This window comes from Apostichopus japonicus, chromosome 5 (genome assembly GCF_037975245.1).
Source record: "Apostichopus japonicus isolate 1M-3 chromosome 5, ASM3797524v1, whole genome shotgun sequence".
Taxonomy (NCBI): domain Eukaryota; kingdom Metazoa; phylum Echinodermata; class Holothuroidea; order Aspidochirotida; family Stichopodidae; genus Apostichopus; species Apostichopus japonicus.
The window spans coordinates 5496676-5521411 of record NC_092565.1 but is presented as its reverse complement, the minus strand read 5'-3'; the positions used below and the strand labels follow the sequence as shown (position 1 = coordinate 5521411).

General features: G+C 38.5%; 1 protein-coding gene across 3 annotated transcripts in view; it reads right to left on the bottom strand.

Moving 5' to 3' along the window:
* Window positions 1-24736, bottom strand: part of LOC139967433 (vacuolar protein sorting-associated protein 51 homolog) — a 40772-nt gene that overhangs the window by 10631 nt on the left and 5405 nt on the right. For 2 of the 3 annotated variants that reach the window (XM_071971209.1, XM_071971210.1), the window contains exons 6-17: window positions 23506-23638; window positions 22102-22190; window positions 21147-21291; window positions 20250-20353; window positions 19096-19213; window positions 16735-16915; window positions 15513-15652; window positions 13393-13515; window positions 11785-11889; window positions 7731-7871; window positions 6724-6956; window positions 609-735 (exon numbers count right to left, since the gene is read on the bottom strand). In XM_071971209.1, coding sequence (XP_071827310.1) covers window positions 609-735; window positions 6724-6956; window positions 7731-7871; window positions 11785-11889; window positions 13393-13515; window positions 15513-15652; window positions 16735-16915; window positions 19096-19213; window positions 20250-20353; window positions 21147-21291; window positions 22102-22190; window positions 23506-23638 — 1639 coding nt within the window. Of the gene's footprint in view, window positions 1-608; window positions 736-4247; window positions 4318-6723; window positions 6957-7730; window positions 7872-11784; window positions 11890-13392; window positions 13516-15512; window positions 15653-16734; window positions 16916-19095; window positions 19214-20249; window positions 20354-21146; window positions 21292-22101; window positions 22191-23505; window positions 23639-24736 lie in introns of those variants that run through there. The other variant, XM_071971211.1, reaches the window with a different exon arrangement.

The window sequence follows — 24736 nt, the reverse complement described above, 5'->3', positions numbered from 1 at the left end:
CCTTTGGCTTGAGCATTGCACCCAGCCTAACCTATACACATTTCTCGGTCTAATGGTTAGTCAGATTTATATTATCTGGCCCTTTTTGTTTCCAACCAAGTTTTTTTGTCTATCTCTGGCCATCGTAGAGAAGTGGATCGAGAAAAAATTACGACGTCCCTAGGTTGTTGTTGCTGCTTTGCCATAGTCCTCATAGAACCGTCGGCATTCTCTTGTGTATATATATATACAAGAGAATTTTAGACTAATAATCAGCTGGGACGTCACTCCGCTACGGATGCAGCTGGCCGGAATATACTATCATGTACAACCGCCCTTTACTACACGTACACCTACTGCTGGTGCTGCTGCATGCCTTCAATACCGTAGAAACCTTAGAACAACAACGCCATTTCCGCCATGCAGACTGCTCCCAAACCCAACCCATGGGCCCCACTCGGTTTTATGGCGCCGACCTGCCAGTCGCATTGTAGGTAATAATGGCTTCTAGTGTGCTTTTTATAAGACGTAAGCCTGGGACTGACTAACCCCACACACAGCCTCCCCACTCTGCCTGGATGCAGTTTAACATCATACCCAGGACATGTCCCTAGGTAGGTCGACCTTACCTTCAGACTTATTTTGATGATGCCCGTCAGGACGGAGACCTTGGAAAACTCCACGCTGCTGAATATCTCAATCCTCTCCGAGAACAACTTCTGTATATTACTCATCAGGCTGGTGTCGTACGCGGTGCTGTCGACCGGAAATGGAATAAATAATGAAACAAATGGAATTTAACAAAAAAACAATCTTATCTTGTATGACGAGGAGGATCAGTCAATTGGTTTCTGAGATAAGATCACACGGGCGAGATATCTCGCTCAAACTCATGACAAACAGCACTCTATAAAATAGATGCGTTTTATATTTGGAATTTTGGACGAACAAACAATTTTTGGCGCGGTTTTGACGATGATAACGTTGACATCGTTGCACGTTTAAAGATCGAAAATTGATAAACGTAGGAATAAAATATAACTCGACCAGCAAAAGTATCATCGACCTTTCGTGTCAGATGATGAGCAAATAGATTAATGGCAACGTCCAAAACTCGGCATCTTATTTCATTCATATTTAAAATGCAGATTCATATTCGTGGGTATAAACAAAAACTTTTGTTTTTCACTTTCTGTTTTTTTGAGGCAGGAATATTAATATACTGATCCTTTGGATCAGATTAAGCAGCAGCTTGAATTATTAATTTAACAAATATTTAGCATTGTATTTATAATAAAGGTTATTAACGATATATCAATCGATTAGTGATGAACTGGCTTTGACACGTCAAATAATTGATACCAGATTTTTTTTTTTTTGCCATCTTTTATGCAATCTTTGAATCCAATGTACAATTTGTTTTTTCCATTTTCGTAAATAAACAATAGCTATTTCTTAAACAGCGACCATAATTGTGAAAATTAAAGTGATCGATTAACAAAGTATATTAGATTAATACGAATTTATACCAGATTTGCTGGATTCATTCAAAACATCCCAGCCGGATTTACCCGTAACTTTACGTAACGCTACAATTTCTGTAATGGAAGGAGTGTGTCGATGTAACAGTCTACAATTTGTTCCCCCTTTCTATTCTTGGTATTTAGCGGTTTATGTTTAATAACGAGAGAGAGGAAATGAAAACTATTATTAGAACCCTGCTGTTTGTAGGCTAAAGTGTTAAACTACACTGTATGTAGTCTGGCATATTCTACGGCAGGGTGTCCCTAACTTTATCCCCTGGGGGTTCATGCACCCCACTTAGGGAACCCCTGTTCTACGGCATATCAACCAACATGACAGGGTATAACCAGCTTTTTCTCCCAAATCAAATCTGGCCGGAAAATTGGATTGGACAAATTTTCTTCAAATCTGGTGCACCCCTATTGCCAATCAGTGCTAATGTATTGTTTTTGTAACAAAAGTATAAAAAAACAATTATCAATATTTTAACCCTTCTTTATCAGATTAAGGATTTACGAAAAGGATTAGATTAAGCAAGAGCTGTAAACGATTAATTAAATGATTAATTAATAACATTTTAATAAACAGCAAAAATAATTGCTTATGATTTTATGATCTGGTTGCATCATTTTTGAATGATTACTCGAAGGTTTAAGATAAGGAGAATATCAATTATCGATCCTGTTGGATCAGATAAACTATAATCACTTCTGCTTTGTGATCTGGTTTCATTTCTTTCATAAATCATTTTCAAAATGACATCAGTCAGAAGATTTTATTATTATGAAATAAATATGGAATACTTATTCATTCGTTAAATACAGAATACTATCTATTTCAGATATTTTTATATCATTCTGAAGTCACTACACGAACCATAAAAATTTGAGGTGATGACGGAATACACAACTGATCCGTAGGGATCAGATACCGTAATGACACTTGTGAAAGTTGTAACTCCTTGTTACATGAATCGACTTGCAACCTTTTTTTTCCTTATTTTAATTCATTTTGAAAATATCAAAAGATCAAAGGAGTAGTATTCGTTTTGTTGTTTTTTGCCAGTTTTTGCTGTTTATTCTTTAAGAAAAACGATGGACTGCCACTGATGCTTTGAATCAGATCAAGGAGCTGTAAAGTTTATTAGTAAAATAGCAGTTAACGATAATTAAATATGCTTATGCTCTGTTTGCATCGACTTAAAATCATTTTGAATTTACTGACGAAATCATGGATGATATGAAAGATGAAAGAGTACTGATTCTTTGGTTCAGATAAAGCACTGATCTGTAAAAATTTACCAAAAAGTAATTATCCATCCTTGGGCTTGTGATCTCTTTATCATCTTTTTATAAACATTCTGAAATTTACAGGAACCATAGGATATTGTTTTCTTCATTAATTGGAATATCAATGGTGCTTTTCCATCCCAAAGGTAAACTTCATGATGTAACAAAATCAGCAATATCCTTGCTCGTTACCACAAAAAAAATGGCTACATGAATGATTAACTTTAAATACAATGGAAATATTACTGCATCCATTTGGATTAGATGAGTACATTGTCCTTGAAATTGGTATTCATTATTGACCAACCTAGAATCAATTCATTTTAGTTTTTGACTACTTTTTGTGACTACCTTCCCATTACTCTAAGGCTACAGGAATTATATCCGAGATGTTATAATATGACAGATTCCTTTGAAGCAGATCGGCAAGATTAATATTAATGATATACCGATTGGCCCTTTCCTTCTTTTATACATTGAGTTTAATACGCAATTTGAAAAAAGACGGCATTAGTCTGCGTTAATTCATTCTAATTGTACTTGAAACTTTGGTTTTTTCCTTTCATATTTTGTCTTGGTCAATAAAGGATATTAATGATCGTTTGGCTCGGAAAGAAATGAGTATATGACATTAATTAGTAAATTAATTTACAACTGCATTTCCTCTGACATTCCATTTACCCTAAACCATCATCACAATCACACTTATAAAAATTAATTTCCTTTGATATTTGGATGACCCTAAGAAATATCACAATCGTTACGAAATAGGGGGAAAAATTTTCAGACCAACAGACCTATTTGTCACAAGAGAACATGTATGAATTGTATTTTTTTGTGGCCACAGAACTACACCCAGTAAAGTTTGTCTTTTACCATAAACAAAATTATTTTGCAAAATGTAATCGATAAGTTACACCCGACTGGCTGTGAAGGTTAATTTGGAGGACACGGTCCAATCTGTAGTCAGACAATAGTTTAATAGTGAAACATGATATTTTAACAATAAAAAAACAAACACTAATGTGGGAAACTATCAAATGTTAAAAAAGGCCCTCCCAACCCATTTCCTTCAGTGCTAAAGAATTTTCCAAATTTTCATTTCTTTGCGACATTTTCATAGGGGTGGACTTTGTTATAAATTCCACATTGCAATTTGCGACGTATATACGTCACATATTGTTTATTGCGCTATCTTCACTAATGAGTGGAAGTCGTTATTTCAAATATGGCCATCTCTATGGCAAGCCAACTTGTAAGTGACAATTATGAAAGTGCATACTATAAAAGTTAAAACTTGGCATCTGTCGTTTAGCCGTTAGAACACCACCACCGTGTATTAGATTGCTTTCTTTATGGACAAACAAGCAAAGTCTTTGTTGCTTATATATGTAGAGTATTGACTTGTTGGCTATATGCCTGCGAAGCAGCAATAAAGAATACAAGTGTTTAAAATACAACACTAGACGTTTACCTAAGTCTCCTACCAGACTTTTGTTTCAATCCGTTATAGCTTGGACGAAACCTGCGAAGTTCAAGGTACTCTTTAACAAGTTACATGGTCACTGTCATCAATGACATGGCTAACATTTTGGAGAGGGGAAATATGGCTTAAATTCCCCTCTCCAAAGTGTTAGATATCTATTTGCACTAGCTGATTTGAATTTGGCAAACTACATATGCTTTTTGATGGTCACCTTTGCTTGACACTTAATGCTATATACGAAAAAGAAAATAATTACGAACTGGTTGGACTCAACGTTTCTAATATAGAAGATGCTAATGGTTTTAATTTCAAATTTTTATGAGTGTTCAAAAAACACCACGACTAGCAACCCACCTGACATTTTATGTAAATTATATCTGGCGATTAAAATTATTTGCAGATATGTGAAAATGTCTCTATCCAGGTTATTATGAAGGGTCTGTCCTTGAGGAAGAGCTGTGATATTAAAGATAGCAGCTTAAAGCATTTGAAATGTCTCCCTGCTAGTGCAATTTGCATCTGATCACAATTAATTAATCATTAATCATTCTTTAGAAAAGTCTGCTACTTTTTCAAACTCTTTGCCTATAGTCTACCACACTTTCTCAGCAGATGTGCCTAGGCCTAACCTAATCTGCATACGAGAATAAAGCTGGAATAATGTGGCTATTGATCACGTTAAATTTCATCGACTTCCACTTTTTAGTGGCAAGAAGATGTAAAGCCTAGGTTACTTCAAATTGTAGATCAGAAACAATGCACAAGTGACTCAAGAGGATTTTTTTGGGAGGGAGGAAGGTGGGTAGGGGAGGGGAAGGGAAGGGAAGAGTGGGAAGGGATGGGGATCGCAACTAGGCAATATATAATAAAGCTTAGGCATACAATTCAATCAGCTGCTATATAAGGGTACGCTGGTGGTCAAAGTTGACTGTTTTAAAGAGCGAACGGTACATTTTCTCTGCTCTGGTAGACATGATAGCTTGTTTAATGGCCAAAAATTTTCTAACGCTTAAATGAAGTTTTATGAGTGTATACTGCAACTGCAGTGAGATTTGACATCAACATGGTGAGTAAGAAGAATATTGTCTCTGTTTTCCCTAGCTTATGATATGCAAATAATTTATTCACAGAATAATGAAATATAAATATTTCTTCAGACAAAAATTTGCACTTTGATGAAGCCTTCAGATATCCCACACGTTCTAAAATCTCAACTCTAGAATGATCATATTACATCCAGACTACATTTGTTCCAACTGCAATGCATTGCCATGATCTATGCTACTCTAGACACAATAGACTAGAATAAATCTAGACTACATCTGTTTCAACTGCGATGCGTTACCATGATCTATGCTACTCTAGACACAATAGACTAGAATAAATCTTGACTACATCTTTTCCAACTGCGATGCGTTACCGTGATCTATGCTACTAAAGAATAAATAGAAAAGAATAAATCTAGTCTACATTTGTTCCAACTGCGATGCATTACCATGATCTATGCTACTCAAGACAAAATTAGCTAGAATAAATCTAGACTACATCTGTTCCTACATCATGTTCCTACATCTACGCTACTCTAGACACAATAGACTAGAATAAATCTAGACTACATCTGTTTCAACTGCGAGAGTTTACGGTGATCTATGCTACTCGAGACACAATAGACTAGAATAAATCTAGACTACATCTGTTTCAACTGCGATAGGTTACGGTGATCTATGCTACTCGAGACACAATAGACTAGAATAAATCTAGACTACATCTGTTTCAACTGCGATAGGTTACGGTGATCTATGCTACTCTAGACACAATAGACTAGAATAAACCTAGACTACATCTGTTCCAAATGCAATGCGTTACCATGATCAATGCTACTCTAGACACAATAGACTAGAATAAATCTAGACTACATCTGTTTCAACTGCGGTGCGTTACCATGATCTATGCTACTCTAGACACAATAGACTAGAATAAATCTAGACTACATCTGTTTCAACTGCGATGCGTTACCATGATCTATGCTACTCTAGACACAATAGACTAGAATAAATCTAGACTACATCTGTTTCAACTGCGATGCGTTACCATGATCTATGCTACTCTAGACACAATAGACTAGAATAAATCTAGACTACATCTGTTTCAACTGCGATGCGTTACCATGATCTATGCTACTCTAGACACAATAGACTAGAATAAATCTAGACTACATCTGTTTCAACTGCGATTGCATTACCATGATCTATGCTACTCTAGACATAATAGACCAGAATAAATCTTGATTACATCTGTTTCAACAGCATATGCGTTACCATGATCTATGCTACTCAAGACAAAATAAGCTGAAAAAAAGATAGACTACATCTATTTCAACTGCCATGCGTTACCGTGATCTATGCTACTCTAGACACAAATAGACCAGTTTGCATCAAGTCTTACCTCGGAGTGAAGCTCCTGGCGGTACTCTGATGCTTTCTAGGTCCGCTGTAGCTCTGGAAGGTCCGTTTGCTCGAGTCGCTGCTGTGAGCCTTCCTGATGCCCTCCTCGTAGAGCATGCCCACCTGGCTGTCGATAAATGTCACGTCTTCGACCACTCGCTTCATGACCGCTCGGACGTTCCGAGGCTCGATCGTATTCAGCCAATCCCTCGTCTCCACACTCTTACGTAACATCTGAAAATGAATTTGATATTTGACAGAGAGTTAATTCGGTCAAGACTTGACGAAAGCTGTTAGGTCCACACCATCCATCCCTTCCAAAATAAAATACTCAATTGAACTCATGTCATATCCTCTTTTTTCATCCTGTGGTTTTCTAGTCGGTGCCAACCTCTCTTTATCGTTGTTGTCGACACCGTTCTCGAGTTGATCTTTGAGATTCTTTTATTCTCATTCTACCGACCATATTTAAACAGCACGTATTGTATCTCACTATTCTATGCCAGTGATACCTTACATCTTAAGTCCATCTCCTTATTACCATTCCAGTTCATTTCTAGAGTAAATCTGGAAGTCTTAGTTTATCTTAAATCAAGCATCTCTGACCTTCCCTGCCCTGAGCCATATTTGCCATTCTGTCCCTTCCAAGAAATATCACTACTAATTCAGACATCATGGTGCACCACATCCCCTACCATGTTAGTCCATTCCCAAGCCTGCGATCTTAAATCTATGTTACCCCCCAAATCCCAGTCTTTCCCCCATCCCAACCACCTTAGACCTCCTCCCACATCCCAGATTCAAAGTCTCACACCCTCTTCCAAAACACCTTGGATTTCCCCACCCCCACCCCCATTCCTACCATTCTCAACCCTGTAATCTAATAGTCCATCGAACACCCAACCCATTCCCCAAAAACTCCCTCTCAACCTCAACTGATGATCTTTTTCCTTTCCATAGCTTCAAAATGCTGTAAAAGACTATAGGTTCAAGCATGTCGCAGCACACCTGTGATATCTGCAGTCCCTGGATTTTCACGTAATGGTTTAACATCCTCTGAGCGACCATCTTTGACTCTGCACAGAGAGCAGCTGCAGTTGTCTGGACTTGCGCTGGGTCTATTTGGAATTGCTCATTGACTTGGCTGACCTTCAGAAACGGAGACCAAAAAAAAACAAATTTAAGAATATTTTCCAACATTTATATCTAACAGACGAAACAACTTTTCAATTTACTTCGCTTTTCAATACCCGATGCGATTTCTTCCATGCATGTTGAAGGCGAGATGATTCGTTCTTATTCTCCAACGAAAGAAGTATTTTGACCAGTGAGCATTAACCTCGGGGGGGGGGGGGGTTGCAGGGGGACTCTGTGCTTAGGGTTACCGTCAGAGGGGTCAGGGATGAGAGCTAGGAATCTGCTAGAAATCTACCTCACAAAGAAAAAAGTGCTGCAAATAGTTTTAAGAACCTTCAAAAGAAGTGTGTGAATACAAAAGGCAACATTCATTGGCTTGTCAAATGAAAAAGACACATAAGCGGGTTATGCACCTATTTCGGACAGTGCTGTGCTTTTGCTCAAGAATTAGCCAGATGTGTATATCATTATATTTTAATATTCAGCGAATACATTTACAACATCTCTCTACCGAGCTGTCGGTTTGGCTTTCAAAATGGAAACCCTTTTAGATCAATGTCAAGTATCCTCTTAAAGACACTTTTAGAAAGTAACACCAGATCATAGATCAAACACCAGATTATAGATCAAAAACCAGATTATAGATCAAAAACCAGATTATAGATCAAAAACCAGATCATAGATCAAAAACCAGATTATAGATCAAAACCAGATTATAGATCAAAAACCAGATTATAGATCAAAACCAGATTATAGATCAAAACCAGATTATAGATCAAAAACCAGATTATAGATCAAAACCAGATTATAGATCAAAAACCGGATTTTAGATCAAAAGATTTCATAAACAGGGAATTATTACTCAGCTGGACACATTGCTAAGGCCTCTTTCTGGTAGTTCCTCGGACAATAAGGGGGGGGGAGGGACTTATTCTATGGTTGCTCAAACAGCAAATTTGGTCCTGACAAAATAACAAAGAATTAACCAATATGTAGACTGTAGAAGAGATGTGTAGGTTTGGAGAATAGGACACCGGGTTTTGACCGGTCAAACTACCCTTCGGGTAGATAATAGGACTACAGTACCATTATTTTTGTTTATATTTAAGCATCTCCAAAGAAATGGAAGGTGATGATAGCAAGTTATAATTTTACCTGTTATTTGGGGGGTATTTTGTTTACAAATGCAATCTGAATTTAACGTAAACAACTAGTTGGCCACCGGGTGGCCTCCAAAGCTCGGGTTGGTTGTCCCGAACAGACATTTTAAGAATTTGCCCCGCTTAGAAACGTGCATCCTTTCCCTCACTCTTGCCTCCAGGGGTATATGCAATATTTGCTTGCAAACAAAATTGCAAACAGCTTCATGATTGTATCACTTAATGTCAGAAAACGATGTGGTACTAATTTTAATGGTAAACAGGGGCTTTAATGACTTGTTTTATTAGAAACCTACCGTGTTTAAATTTTCGAGAGAGGTACGTCAAAAGAGTTTGGCAAATGCTCAATCGAAACAATTTTTTCCCCAGGTGCCCCTCGCACTGAAATTCATTCCAATGAATCCTAAATTTACAGCTGTTTTTTTTCTGAAATGATATGCCAGCAAAAATGCACCAAAAACTGGTAGCATGCCAAACTATTAAAAAAGTCTATGATAACTATTTGCTTTACTTTGTGTAAATGTTGCACGACTGTTAACTAATTGACAAAACCATTAACTTCTACATACAGAGTCAATGGTCTGCACAAATGTGTAAACCCTTGAAAAATATGAACTACATTTTTGTAACATCAGAAATACTGCCTTCTTGCATCCATATCAATGTTAAGTAGTTTCATATCCTCTCCTCCGTTCTCGCACTGCTCGAAAACAACAAAATTTCGCAGGAATGGGATCCCTTAGGCATCTCTTCAAAATGTGGTCTTTACCTTTAATGTTATCCCAGCCACTGAATGTACAACAAGAGAGTCATGAGTTTGGCAGGTCAAAGTTCACCTTAAGGGAAAGTTTGGAGCTTCAGATTCAGAATGGCTTGTACAACCACATTGTGTCGTAGGAAGGCTGCTTCATGTTTTGTCCTTTATATAGACAAAAACATTCATGTCTGTCCAATCGAAGGAAGCACCTTTATAATATCTTGTTGGAAAAGCTGTTACTGCTCATCACAAATATACTAGCAGCGTTTGCTTCAGACAAACTCCCGTGTCATTTGGAGCACAACAGAAGCGAGACGTGGAAACCGTAGACAGTGCAGATGTCACAGTGACACGATCTCCTGTCCTCTTTCGAGTGTGCTGTCACAAACCCAACCAGGAGTACTGTGAAGAGTCAGATTGCTGCCCAACTATAACTCCTTGGAGTGTGCTGTCACGCACCCACCCAGGAGTACTGAAAGAGTCAGATTGCTGCCCAACTATAACTCCTTGGAGTGTGCTGTCACGAACCCACCCAGGAGTACTGAAAGAGTCAGATTGCTGCCCAACTATAACTCCTTGGAGTGTGCTGTCACAAAACCACCCAGGAGTACTGTGAAGAGTCAGATTGCTGCCCAACTATAACTCCTTGGAGTGTGCTGTCACGCACCCACCCAGGAGTACTGAAAGAGTCAGATTGCTGCCCAACTATAACTCCTTGGAGTGTGCTGTCACGCACCCACCCAGGAGTATTGAAAGAGTCAGATTGCTGCCCAACTATAACTCCTTGGAGTGTGCTGTCACGAACCCACCCAGGAGTACCGAAAGAGTCAGATTCCTGCCCAACTATAACTCCTTGGAGTGTGCTGTCACGAACCCACCCAGGAGTACCGAAAGAGTCAGATTCCTGCCCAACTATTACTCCTTGGAGTGTGCTGTCACGCACCCACCCAGGAGTACCGAAAGAGTCAGATTGCTGCCCAACTATAACTCCTTGGAGTGTGCTGTCACGAACCCACCCAGGAGTACCGAAAGAGTCTGATTCCTGCCCAACTATAACTCCTTGGAGTGTGCTGTCACGAACCCACCCAGGAGTACCGAAAGAGTCAGATTCCTGCCCAACTATTACTCCTTGGAGTGTGCTGTCACGCACCCACCCAGGAGTACTAAAAGAGTCAGATTGCTGCCCAACTATAACTACTTTGAGTGTGCTGTCACGAACCCACCCAGGAGTACAGAAAGAGTCTGATTCCTGCCCAACTATAACTCCTTGGAGTGTGCTGTCACGAACCCACCCAGGAGTACCGAAAGAGTCAGATTCCTGCCCAACTATAACTACTTTGAGTGTGCTGTCACGAACCCACCCAGGAGTACCGAAAGAGTCAGATTGCTGCCCAACTATAACTCCTTGGAGTGTGCTGTCACGAACCCACCCAGGAGTACCGAAAGAGTCAGATTCCTGCCCAACTATTACTCCTTGGAGTGTGCTGTCACGCACCCACCCAGGAGTACCGAAAGAGTCAGATTCCTGCCCAACTATAACTCCTTGGAGTGTGCTGTCACGAACCCACCCAGGAGTACCGAAAGAGTCAGATTCCTGCCCAACTATAACTCCTTGGAGTGTGCTGTCACGAACCCACCCAGGAGTACTGAAAGAGTCAGATTGCTGCCCAACTATAACTCCTTGGAGTGTGCTGTCACGAACCCACCCAGGAGTACTGAAAGAGTCAGATTGCTGCCCAACTATAACTACTTTGAGTGTGCTGTCACGAACCCACCCAGGAGTACTGAAAGAGTCAGATTGCTGCCCAACTATAACTACTTTGAGTGTGCTGTCACGAACCCACCCAGTAGTACTGAAAGAGTCAGATTGCTGCCCAACTATAACTCCTTGGAGTGTGCTGTCACGAACCCACCCAGGAGTACCGAAAGAGTCAGATTGCTGCCCAACTATAACTCCTTCAGGGGAAAAACGAGAGAGAGAGAGGAAAATGTTTGACTTTATACTTACAAACTGATTGACTGTGTTGGCCTCAAAGTCAAGAAAGAGACGAGACAAGATGAGGATGAGAGCAGCAGGAGGAGAACTCTTATCGTGACTGCCCTCTGAAAGATCCTGAGAAAGAAAAGGATCAAATTAAGATGTAATTACAAGGATGACTGCCTTCTGACAGATCCTGAGAAAGAAAAGGATCAAATTAAGATATATATACATGGATGACTGACTTCTGACAGATCCTTAGAGAAAGAAAAGGATCAAATTAAGATATATTAACAAGGATGACTGCCCTCTGACAGATCCTGAGAGAAAAAAAGGATCAAATTAAGATATATTTACGATGACTGACTTCTGATAGATCCTGAGAGAAAAAAAGGATCAAATTAAGAGATATTTACAAGGATGACTGACTTCTGACAGATCCTGAGAGAAAAAAGGACCAAATTAAGATATATTTACAAGGATGACTGACTTCTGATAGATCCTGAGAGTAATAAGGATCAAATTAAGATCTATTTATAAGGTTGACTGACTTCTGACAGATCCTGAGAGAAATAAGGATCAAAAGAAAATAATTTTACAGGGATGACTGACTTCTGACAGATCCTGAGAGAATAAGGATCAAATTAAAATATATTTACAAGGATGACTGACTTCTGATAGATCCTGAGAGAATAAGAATCAAATTAAAATATATTTACAAGGATGACTGACTTCTGACAGATCCTGAGAGAAAAAAGGATCAAATTAAAATAGCTTTACAAGGATGACTGACTTCTGATAGATCCCAAGAGAATGAGGATCAAATTAAGAGATATTTACAAGAATGACTGACTTCTGATAGATCCCAAGAGAATGAGGATCAAATTAAGAGATATTTACAAGGATGACTGACTTCTGACAGATCCTGAGAGAATAAGGATCAAATTAAAATATATTTACAAGGTTGACTGTATTCTGACAGATCCTAAGAGAAATAAGGATCAAAATAAGATATATTTACAAGGTTGACTGACTTCTGATAGATCCTGGGAGTAATAAGGATCAAATTAAACTATTCACAAGTATAACTGAGTCTAAGCTCTGAGCATCAGTAGGATTGTATCCAAGTCTCCAAAATGGAATAAAGTGGACTAATACCTTTTCCTTAATATTGTTGAAGGCGAGATCATTTTGAAACATATTTTCACAACTAGCACATAATATTAAGATATGTTACAGCGAAATGCAAAATCTCTGGAGATCCGTAAACAGGATAGATCATGTGTATTAGCGCCATGTCTAGGACACCAATATGACAGCGCCCTCAGTATAAACGCTGAAGATCCCCATTTGCACATATTGGCCCGTTCATACTAGAAGAATAGATAACTACACATTCAAATTACATAGAATTAGTACCTACACAGAAAATAAAGATTACCAAATTCCTTTAAGCGTACAATTATTTATTGAACAAGATGAACAAAATAATCGTTTCATCGTAAACCAAGTCTTTAAAGTCAATGACAATAAGATTAAAATTCAGCTCCCCTTCTCCCAAGACTCTCTCCCTATGCCCCACCCCCACTCCCCCCACCAAAAAAAAGAGCACCAAACAAACAAACCCGCCAAACATACCAATGCAACTTGGAAAACATGTTTCAAGAAGCCGATGACCAGTTCCTCTCTCACGATGTCATAGCAGAATCGACCAGGAAAGAAGGATGTATGAGAGAATGTGACATCGTTGGTAATAAACGCCTACAAAGAAGAAGAAGATACAGAACGTTATCTGCGACAAGTTAACATATGTAACTTCAGCGTATATACAAAACAATAAAGAAAGCCCTTTGTCTGTTAAGAGCCTATCCCTTCTTAGGGTTACCAGAAAAAAAATTATCCGAAGAAAAGGAGGATAATTTTGCAGCCTTGAGAGAGGATGGGTTCCCTCTTCCCCAATGTGAAAGGGATAAAAATTTATTCCAATGGGCGTGACATAACCCTAACTCGACTGTCTTGTTATATTCAGACTGGTTTGAAGGTAGTGCATATGGCAATTTGCCTTTCTGTGATCAAACTGGAGTTAATACCTAACAGGACAAATCACTGTCCAGAATTTTGACCACTGTATTTATTGCCACTTCGCTGGAATTACCTAACCGGGGAGATGGGAAAGGATGAGAAGTTCAGGGCCCGGGGTCAACGAGGGAGACCTGGAAAAATATACAAAGTGTCCTGGGAAAAATACGTAGCCATGGAGAGGAGGCCAAGTGTCATTATTAACCCTAAAGTTTGACAAGGCTCATGACGTCTCTGCCTTAAAATTTTGTAAAGATTTTTACAAATCCAACCAGATGCTCACATAACAAATCATCATCTAGACAGCCTAAAAGTTATGAACATTATAGTAAAAGTAAAGAGAGTGACTGTCCTGTCTTCATTTTCTTTTGCTTTTCAAAATATGCCTTGATAGACTAGACCAGGGTTCCCTAACTTTTTTTCCCCCCACGAACCCCCTGTGGATGTTAGAGTTGTCCACGAAAACCCAACTTTTCGAGACACGATTTGAGTCATTGTTATACTATAATACGCATAACGTTGCTTCGTAAAAGATCAAGTTCAGCTCTTTATCTTCTCGATGTACTGTCATGCTTACAACAACATCACCAAAGTCATGCGGCCTGTGTCTGTTTCATAATTCAGTTATTTATCACATGCACGGTACGGTACTACTATGGCAACATATGCGTATGGAATGCGAATAAAGGTTGGTCGATAGGTACAACTTTTGTACATTACTCAATAATATGATATATCAGATTTTAGTTCAACAACAACAATTTGACTTTCAGAAACATCTTACTAACCCCCTGGGATGGACTCTCGCACCAGACAGTCACCAACACAAAGTAACATTCACATCTCAGCCAATTCCCAATATTGGTGCAGAGACGTTAAAACGTGATCTGCTCATTGGTCCGCTAGTTATTCTCAATTCTTGATTTCGTTCTTTCTTTTTTTTTTTAATTGCTGTTATATTAAGCACGAGTCTGCAACTTAAGAGAGAGTCATAATTTCTGTGCACGAAACAAACACAACAGCCAGCAACTTTTGCGGTTTTGGCAGACAGCAATCTTGTTATTGTGAAATGCTTCAGTGACATTTTTACATCGCTTGGAGATCGGTAAAAGATAAAGTAGATATAGATTGTAGTTCAAAGTCACACGTGACGTCGAATCGACAAAGGTCGTCAGAAGCAGGAGCGAGCCATTTTGCAATCGTTTTCATCTGCAGGGGCGTTTATTACCAGCAAGGGCTAAACAAGCGAAGGCTAACGTCAACGAATATCTAGTTCAGCGATGGCAAAGGTGACAGATAGCCTCTCAAAAGGACACCCATCACCTTGTAGCCTTCAAAGCTAACAGCTATCAGGATTTAGCAACACAGTTTTAGTGATAGTCACAACTTCCCAAGTAATGTTTGACTGCATCATATTAAAAAAGGGGTAAAACAAAAAGGAAATGAAAGGAAAAAATAAATGTTCCATGATGCTGCCAAGTACAGAGGTCTCTGCACTTTTCCTCAAAATGATTGGTGCCCTTGGAGACAGACAGACAGACATATAAACATACATGTCACCTACATTCAACCCACTGTACTTTCTAAACTGAATTAATTACATATTTATCTTTTAACTTTCCTAGCTCTTGAAGGCAGCCACTTGGGTTTTTGATATAAAAGCCATAAACCAAGCTCACCTTCAGATTTGTTAGAACCGTGCGAACTTGGTCTACGATGGATGACTGCATCGTGGCCAGTAACTCAGAGAGGTCTGTGGCTTCCTGCTTTCCGGCAATTTTAGGGGCGCATAAAATCTGTCGTATGTCCGTCAGACATTCTGCAGGGACACAAGATCATTTTTAAGGATCACAACATTTTCTATAGACTTCGGCTCAGTTTAAACGGAACGAATATTCGATGAGATGAGGGCTGTGACTTATGGATGTAAATAATTCTCATATGTTCACAAAAAAAACATGTACGGGGGGGGGGTCTTTAATGTTTTACATTCACATATCAAAACAAGGGATTGGCGACAGAACAAAATAATGAAGGTTGTTTGTCAACACAAAGGCCCACGATAGGGAATCCGAAACAATGCACTCAAAAGGGAAAAAGGGAACAATGGTCATCAAGGGTAAACAAAGGGTAACACAAAAGGAGGTCATTTACATATCACGTAATATTATATCTCAACTTAATGCTACCACTATATAACAAGACCAAAGTTTCATTCAATTATTAACTTTTGTGGGACAAGCTTGGGAACAGTTGTGAGCCATTTATTTCTAGCAATGTTATAATGTCCCAGATATTACAGCAACACTTTAGATACTTGAAAGTGATTGGGGTTGCATTTAATATGATTTCCCTATAGAAAGATCACTTGGTGACATGTGCTTAAATACAGGGAATGGGCCATTAATAACTTTTTGTGGGTTTGCTATAATTATTATGATATTATAATTATAATAAATATAAAACATGTGACAGAAACCTGCTAAGATGATTTGACAAACTTCAAGTTATGGTTTCAATTGATTTACACAACTACACCCCCTCTCTTCCTTTCCTCTCTGCACCTCTCTCTCTCTCAAATAACTTTCTGCTCTTTCTCCCATTATTCTCCCCCCAAGTAAAAGAATCGACTCTTCCAAAAGTTAATCATCAAAATACAAATTTGACAAAGGAAACTTAGCAAGCTTCTAAAAAATAGTATCAACTATTGCCCTCTTCCCCTCCCCCCCTACCAATAACACTTTGGTGTGTAAATCTTGGCCCTACTACCTGAAGGACCCACACCCTGCCCCCTACCCCCCCTCCCCGGCCCACCAAACTGCTCCTCAACTTGAACTATTAATGCACTTGGAAACTAAAGAGCAAGAACACTTCAAGATGGATCTCAGAATTTAGAAATACCTGCAAAATGTTTCTTCAGACCGTCGAGATAATATTCCACTCTATCCGTTGCGCATTTGTTGACGATCTCCGCTCCTCGCTGGAGTATATTCAGACGTGGTAAGAGATTGTTGACGGCCTCCAGACGGCGGTAGAATCTATCCAGTGCTCGGACTAACATCGAGTTGTCCACCGTGTTTTTCTGTGAAGAGGTCGGGAAAGAAGCTACAAATTTTATTTACAAATGTAAAGCCAACTTGAAACGATGACGATGAAAACGGAAATGTCTTCAAAGTAGACTACGTCCTGGACGATGTTGAGAAGGTCGTGTGTAGATTATATTTGTTACGTCCAAAGAAAAAAGGTCCTTCTGGCACGGTATGAATAAATTTGAAACATGCTTGTGTATTTGTCACTTGACCTGGTGGCACTGGAATTTCCTTCGCTGGGGGATGGGATAAGTGGATGGCAAACAAGCAGTTCGGGGAGAGAAACATTTGTATACATTTCCCATCACAGACAAATTTAAGAGGCAGAGGGGGCAAAATATGAAAGAGCATGAAATCTTTTTGCAAAGATTACCTTGCATTAAAATGTTTGGGATTGCTTAAAAGAGCTTTTCTGATGATTTACAAATAAAAATACAAAACAGAGTGGAATGTTTCTGTCTTTGAGATGAGAGGTACAAAGTCTGCAACCTTTATTTTCCTTAATAGTGTGGTCAAGACACGACCTGGGCTTAGTTGATACTCTTATAAATGCTGTTAAACCAGCAGCCCTAATTGCACTAAAATCTTACCCCACTGAAGGACCAACAGAAAAAAAACTGTATCACAGTCTCTCATTATTTTCACGTTTCTGTAAAAACCTTCTTAGTACAAGCTAGCTTTTATAAAAAAAAACATGTCACAACCTCAACACTAATAGGACAGAAATCACCGTTTTTTTTATTGTTGTTTTTTCTACCCAGAACCTTCAACCAATGTCACAGTTCACTGAAAAGATTTATCATCTCAAAAAGATAGATTTGAATTTTGCTTTTTTATGATATTGAAATTTAAGCTTTAAAAAATTGTACTATTGATGACAAATTTGTCAGATATTGGAAAAGTACACTCAAAGTTGATTCACCCTGATCATGGTGATGAAAAGATATCAGAGATAAACGGATGGAAAAACAAAAATTTTGGCGGGCTTGTTATCACAGCATCCCCAGACAAACAGAAATGGTAAATGTGAAAATAAAAATGCAAACTGATTCTCGTTTGAAGTTTATGGGTCTCGCTCGTGCTAAAGATGCTGGTCATGTTTGCAACATATTGACCAACTGCCGAATTGCAGATTGGCACAAAATATACTGTTGACTTGTCACAGAGTATAACAAACACATGCTCAACAATCCAAACAGTGGAGAATACCTTCTTCTTCCTCAGATAATTATGAACACTTTGTAAAGTAGGCCTACCTTAATTTTGAAATATGAATATCAAACAACTAGGGTACCATTCTGTGGGGTGAGGGGGACAGATAACTTTGAGCTGCTTGGAAGAAAGTGACTCTGCCAATCTCAGAGACTAGGGCATGACTAGGGTTGCATGGGGGTGTACTGTCCAAGTTACATACATGTAGGCTAAATTAGGTCCTATACTGTAACACTTGAAGTCATAACCACATCCTCCTATCCAAACATGTTACACTGATAATACCACTGAATCTACATGTTTATTTTTCAAATTATTGCATTGCTTTCGTAACACGCATTTTCTTCCAATCCATAACATTATCCTCTATTTAAAGAGCAGGCTTCAATAATCTCAGCAGCCTAACCTTGCGTTATAACATTAGACCTTATTGTTAGGCTTACACACAACAACAAACACTGACAGTGTTAAACTCTTAGCAGCAGTAGTATGGCGGTGTAGGATAATTTTGTATATCACCTAACTTCCCGTACTGTGTTATCCATATGCAGCTGCACTGATAGACACTGTAGTTGCCGTGTTCGTTACTCAAATTGTAACCACTTTTTTTCAATCTCAGTTTTAATCTAACAAAGCCTTAACAACATGTTTCATGCAAAATATTGACATTCAGCCAACTGCAACCTCTAGGCAACAGAAGCCCTCTATTTAATGATGCATCAAATAGGTAACACCTAGACGTAAAGGAAGCATCTATATATACTTTCAATTTCAATCAACAACTCTTGACATTAATATCTGACTGTTGAAGAAATTTCTAATTGACCAGAATCTTCTTCTTCTTCTACGTACAAAAAAAGTCAGTCAGGAAAAATGCTACATGATACTTATACTGTTACCTATCCATCTATGGTGATGAGAAAAATACCCGATTGACTTAATACAATTAATGTAGACCAACCTCAGCTTGGACACGTTGTTCCAGACACTGGAAGTACTGCGCCATTCTAACCAGAACAAACTCTCCTAGTTTATTATTAGCCACTTCCTCTAAGCTTTCGTGATTGTGATCACTTGTACTGCACAGAAAATAGTAAAGAAGAGACAAAGTTTAACTGAAACATGGGATGGAAAGAAAAGCAACCTATTTATGAATTCTCTCTAGTTCATAATTTGTCCCCTGAAATATCTATCTTCCAAATCATCCAAGTTTCCACCCACCCTACCACCCACCAACCCAATCACTCACTCACTCAGTCACTTTCACTCACACACTAACTCACTCACTCAGTCACTCACTCACTCACTCACTCAGTCACTCACTCATTCAGTCACTCTCACTCACTCAGTCACTTTCACTCACACACTAACTCACTCACTCAGTCACTCTCACTCACTCACTCAGTCACTCACTCATTCAGTCACTCTCACTCACTCACTCACTCATGCATGCACTCACTCACTCACTCACTCACACTCACTCACTCACTAACTAACTCACTCACTCAGTCACTTTCACTCACACAGTAACTCACACACTAACTCACTCACTCATGCATGCACTCACTCACTCACACTCACTCACTAACTCACTCACTCAGTCACTTTCACTCACACACTAACTCACACACTAACTCAGTCACTCTCACTCAGTTACTCACTCACTCAGTCACTCTCACTCACTCAGTTACTCACTCACTCATGCACTCACTCACTCACTCACACTCACTCACTCACTCACACTCACTCACTCACCCACCCACCTATTAACATATACATTATCACCCATCAAATCTATCATCCTGCCAAAAAAAAAAAAAATTGTTTCACAAAACGAAAACTCATTGTGGACTCAAAATTAAGGCAAACTTGAACATTTTGCAGTAATTTTTTGTTGTTGCTGTGGACACTAAGGTAGTCTTTGGCATTACGTCTGTTTGTTTGAATGCCTTTTATCTTTTGGACACATTGACAAAGAAGGTTTGCAGATATATTCAACAATTATATTGTCGTATCTAAGACGATAAGTTAAAATACCGACAAAGTAGAATAGGACCTGCAAAATGTAATAACTTCAAAAGACAAAACGAGATAAAAGTTTTCAAAAATACTCACTGGATGGATTGCCTGTGAACGAAGAGGTCTTTGTAAGATGAGATGACTAGACAGATGTCACTTAGAAAGCCGTTACAACTGCTATCCACAAACTCCAAGATATCCTGCAGAAGTAACAGAAAAATTAACCAAATGTTTAAAATATGACATGCTGTGAAAGATGTTTAAGAGAACACTGTAGCTGTAGTAAATCGGCAAGAAAGTCCTGGTTGTAGGGGTATGTTCCTCCCGCAACAACATTCCAGTGTTCTGTTTCGTCAACATTCTTCACTGTTAATCTCATTGTCTGTGACTAGAAGACAGACAGACAGACAGTGGTATAAGTTTGCTTAAGAGGAAATTACCAGCAGCAAAAGAATTGACAATAAACCATTTGACTGTCATAACCACTCCATGTCAAGACCACATCCCAAACTAGTGAACTGTTGTGCTCGAAGCCGATAACTGTGTCTGACAGTTTTTCAGTTTAAAACTTCGGGAAGAGTACAATACCGGCAGTGACTGTATTGTATCCATTTGTTTAAAATTCATCCAAATTTCAACGAAAGATGATTGGATGTACATTTTCAAAGAAAACCATGAATCAAGTGTGTCAGTGTGCATCCATGACATCACACCTGTTTGCTTCAAGTTCACTTTTGGAACAAAAACCTTTTTGTAAACTTCAAATGTTGTTATGTCCAAAATGTTATGTAGGAATTGAATGCAAATTTTCTACCTAGGATGAAATAGAATACATGTTTCTCTTCCACCAGTCAAAGATAATTTTTCACCCTGGACAATACCTTTGATGGTCGAGGATAGTATCGGCAGATATGACCAATACAATGTAAAATGCTTGCGTATCAGTTACTATGTGAGACTTAGCAAACGGGAGATCCGGTCAGATGGACTTACCACTGGCAAGTTTTTCAGGAACCTTTCGGCGGGACTGATGTCCGCTTCGACTTGGTCCGACTCCACCACGTCGTCTGCCGGACTCTGGTGAAGTCTTATCTGGGACTGCATCACCTCGAGATCTTCGTCCAACTTTTGAGATGCGCTGCAAGAGGAATGGGGGAGAGAAGCGAGTATGGGAGTTATGGAGTACTCAACGTTTAAGCAGCTTGTACCATTTGAAGCTTCCTTTCTTTTCCGTAAATTTATTCAAATGAAATGGAACAGAAACTATAGTGTTTGCAGTATGTGATGCATATTTATGATGGAAAAAATAGTATTAATGTTGGAATATTACAAGAGTATGTAATTTCTTCCTTTCTTTTTCCTTTTCATTGGTCTCATTATGAACACCAATAGCGAATGCAAAATCTAGCAGAACAACAACATTGATGCACGAATCAACGGTGAATAATTTTCAACTATTTGATATACGCTTGGATGAGACAGAGTAACATACATGAAACCCTGCCCGACATTTTGGATAACGACTATTATTAAATGAACGCAGTTGGAACAGAACCCGTAGGGAAAAGATGAATGTTTTACCAGGAATTTTTTTCTATATTTCATGTGGGCAAAAATGAGACAGAAGGAACACCCTTCAGAATATGCTCAAATACTGAATGAACACAAAAGCTGAATGATACCAACACCCAGTTGTTTGGTTTTCTATTTTTATTTGTTTTTTGGAGATGTCGTGGGGGTGATGTGGGTGGTAGGAAAGTAGAGGGTGGGAAGTGGTGTGAGTTTTTGTTATGTCCAATTTTTATTCATGCGAAAGTTAAATCTCCATTCCATTTGATGAGAAATAAGCCATGAAATCTGGATTGGCTTTAAAAAGTTAAGAAATAGATATGAAGAAGTAATGCTTTTACTTCAAAAACAAAAGTTATTTCATTTTCTTTCAACTCACTGTGAGAGAAATTCATCACAAAGCTGGTCTGGTGGTTCCTTTAGTTGCAGTAGCAGGTCAACACACTCTGCTAGTTCTCTTGCACTGGACTGTAAGAAAGGAAGAAATCCTTGGATTTTAAAGTTTTTAATTTTATATCAAACATCTCATTGCTTGCTGCCCAGCTATCGATGCAAGTGCTAAACCAAAAGAGTAAAAAGTCCTCTAGTTGAGTTTTGTAGATCAATATTTTCTAAGATTAAAATTAAAATTAAAATAAAATAAAAACTGCTAGCAAACTGCTAATCCACTAAAGAGCCTGTGTAAGAAAATTTGTGAAAGTAAGTGGGCCTGATGTTTCAATCCTAGCAGGATCTTCTGCAGAGACTGAACAGATTAAAATTAATCAGCTTTCAATCAATGAACACAAATTCTATGATGATGCTAAATACAGTGTCCAATTGCAGTAACATCCAAAACTTCTTTGGTATTTTCTCCACATAATCTCTATTCATTCATCCATCCTTCCATTCATTTCATCTATCTATGAATCCTTCCATATTCATGCATTGATGCATCTACCCATCCATTTACTCATGTATCTATTGGTTCCTTCCATACTATCCATTCAACCATCAGCTGACTCATCCATCCACCCCAATTAATTTATTCATCTATGAAGCTTTCAATATTTATCCATCCAACCATTCATCCATACAAACATGTATCACTCCTTCAGTGTACATCCACCCATTGATTCACCTAGCATCTACTTATTTATTCATCTAGGAATCCTTCAAATATTCACCTATCCAACCATTCATTCATACAAACACATATCAATCCTTCCATTCATTGATTCATCCATCCATCTTCTTATTTATTCATCTAGGAATCCTTCAAATATTTACCTCTCCAACCATTCATCCATACAAACACATATCAATCCTTCCATCCACTGGTTCATCCAGCCATCTATAAAGCCATCTATGATTCCTTCCATATTATCTATTAACTGATTCATCCATCCATCAATTTATTATTTTCATCTATGAATCCTTCAATATTCCTCCTTGAAATTCATCCATCTATCCATTAGTTCATCCATTAATTCTTCCATCCATCCATTTCCAGGGTTCTCCTACCCACTACAGTACTATCAAAGGCAAGTAGCTCTGGACATAAGTGTGATAGTCCTGTTTAAAATTTACTTCAAAAAGAATAAACAAATTAGCTATAAACAGGAATCCGACTACATTAAAAACAAACAACATATATATATATATATATATATGTATATAATATGTATTGGCTCTGACAAACTTTGTTCACAGTTTTCCCCATCAGTGTTCTATGCATCATTAGTGAAGGGTAAAGCTCCTTTGAAATTTAACAGTTCATTAGCAATCAAATTACTGGACATACCTCTTTGTTGCTAAATTTCTCCCTCAGCTTGGTTCTGAGTTCTTCAACTATTCCCTTGCAATCTCTATGGATGCTACTGAATGACGGCATATGTTGATACTGCTCCAAAACACCTCTGGTCTTCACATAGTACCTGCATGGGAGATGAAACCACAGAGACAGTCTGAATTTTATCGATTTACGTACTCAAAGAGAGCTAACTAGGATTGAACCACGCATGTTATCCTCCAAGTTTCTCTTTAGTCTAATTTATCTAACAGGAAGAGAAAACGAAAGGGAAAATTGAGAGGAAATGGATAGTACTGAGGAAGAATAGGTATGGTAGGCAAGGTAGGGTAAAGTTACTAAAGTAATGTCTTAGGTAAGGTATGGTATGTTAAGGTATCGTATGGTAAGGTATGGTAAGGAAGGGTAAGGTAATGTCATTGGTAAGGTAAGGTATGGTAAGTTATGGTAAGGTAAGGAAGGGTAAGGTAATGTCTTAGGTAAGGTAAGGTTTGGTAAGTTATGGTAAGGTAAGGTAGGGTACAGTAATGTCTTAGGTAAGGTAAGGTATGGTAAGGTAAGTTATGGTATGGTAAGGTAATGTCTTAGGTAAGGTAAGGTATGGTAAGGTAGGTAAGGTTTGGTAAGGTATGGTAAGGTAAGGTAGGTAAGGTAGGGTTAGGTAATTTCTTAGGTAAGGTAAGGTATGGTAATGTCTCAGGTAAGGTAAGGTATGGTAAGGTAGGTAAGGTATGGTAAGATATGGTAAGGTTTGGTAAGGTATGGTAAGATAGGTAAGGTATGGTAAGGTAAGGTAAGTTAAGTATGGTAAGGTTAGGAGGTTACCCTTACTTTTTAAACTAAGCAATGTATATTTAGTTAAGGATTATCATTGGGACTATTTGGGTATGTATTATCTGATTATTTATCCAGTGTGAAGGCTTTTGATGCAACTTTTGGCAATTTGAGACACTAATGTTGTGAGCCGGTGCAATTGCCCATTCAGTAACCCAGTGCTAAGGCTAAGCTAGTCTACCAGTCTGAAATAGCGCCACCAATTCCAAAAGTGGACACCACCAGCCGCTGCTGAAAGAGCCTGACACACAACGACAACAATCCCATGGCCTACACCTATTGCTCTACAGTACTAATGACGAGGGCTACAGTTGACTCATCGACTGTGTCAGAGAATAACTAACATAAATTATACCCACTACAACTCTACCCACAACAAAACCACCTCTAA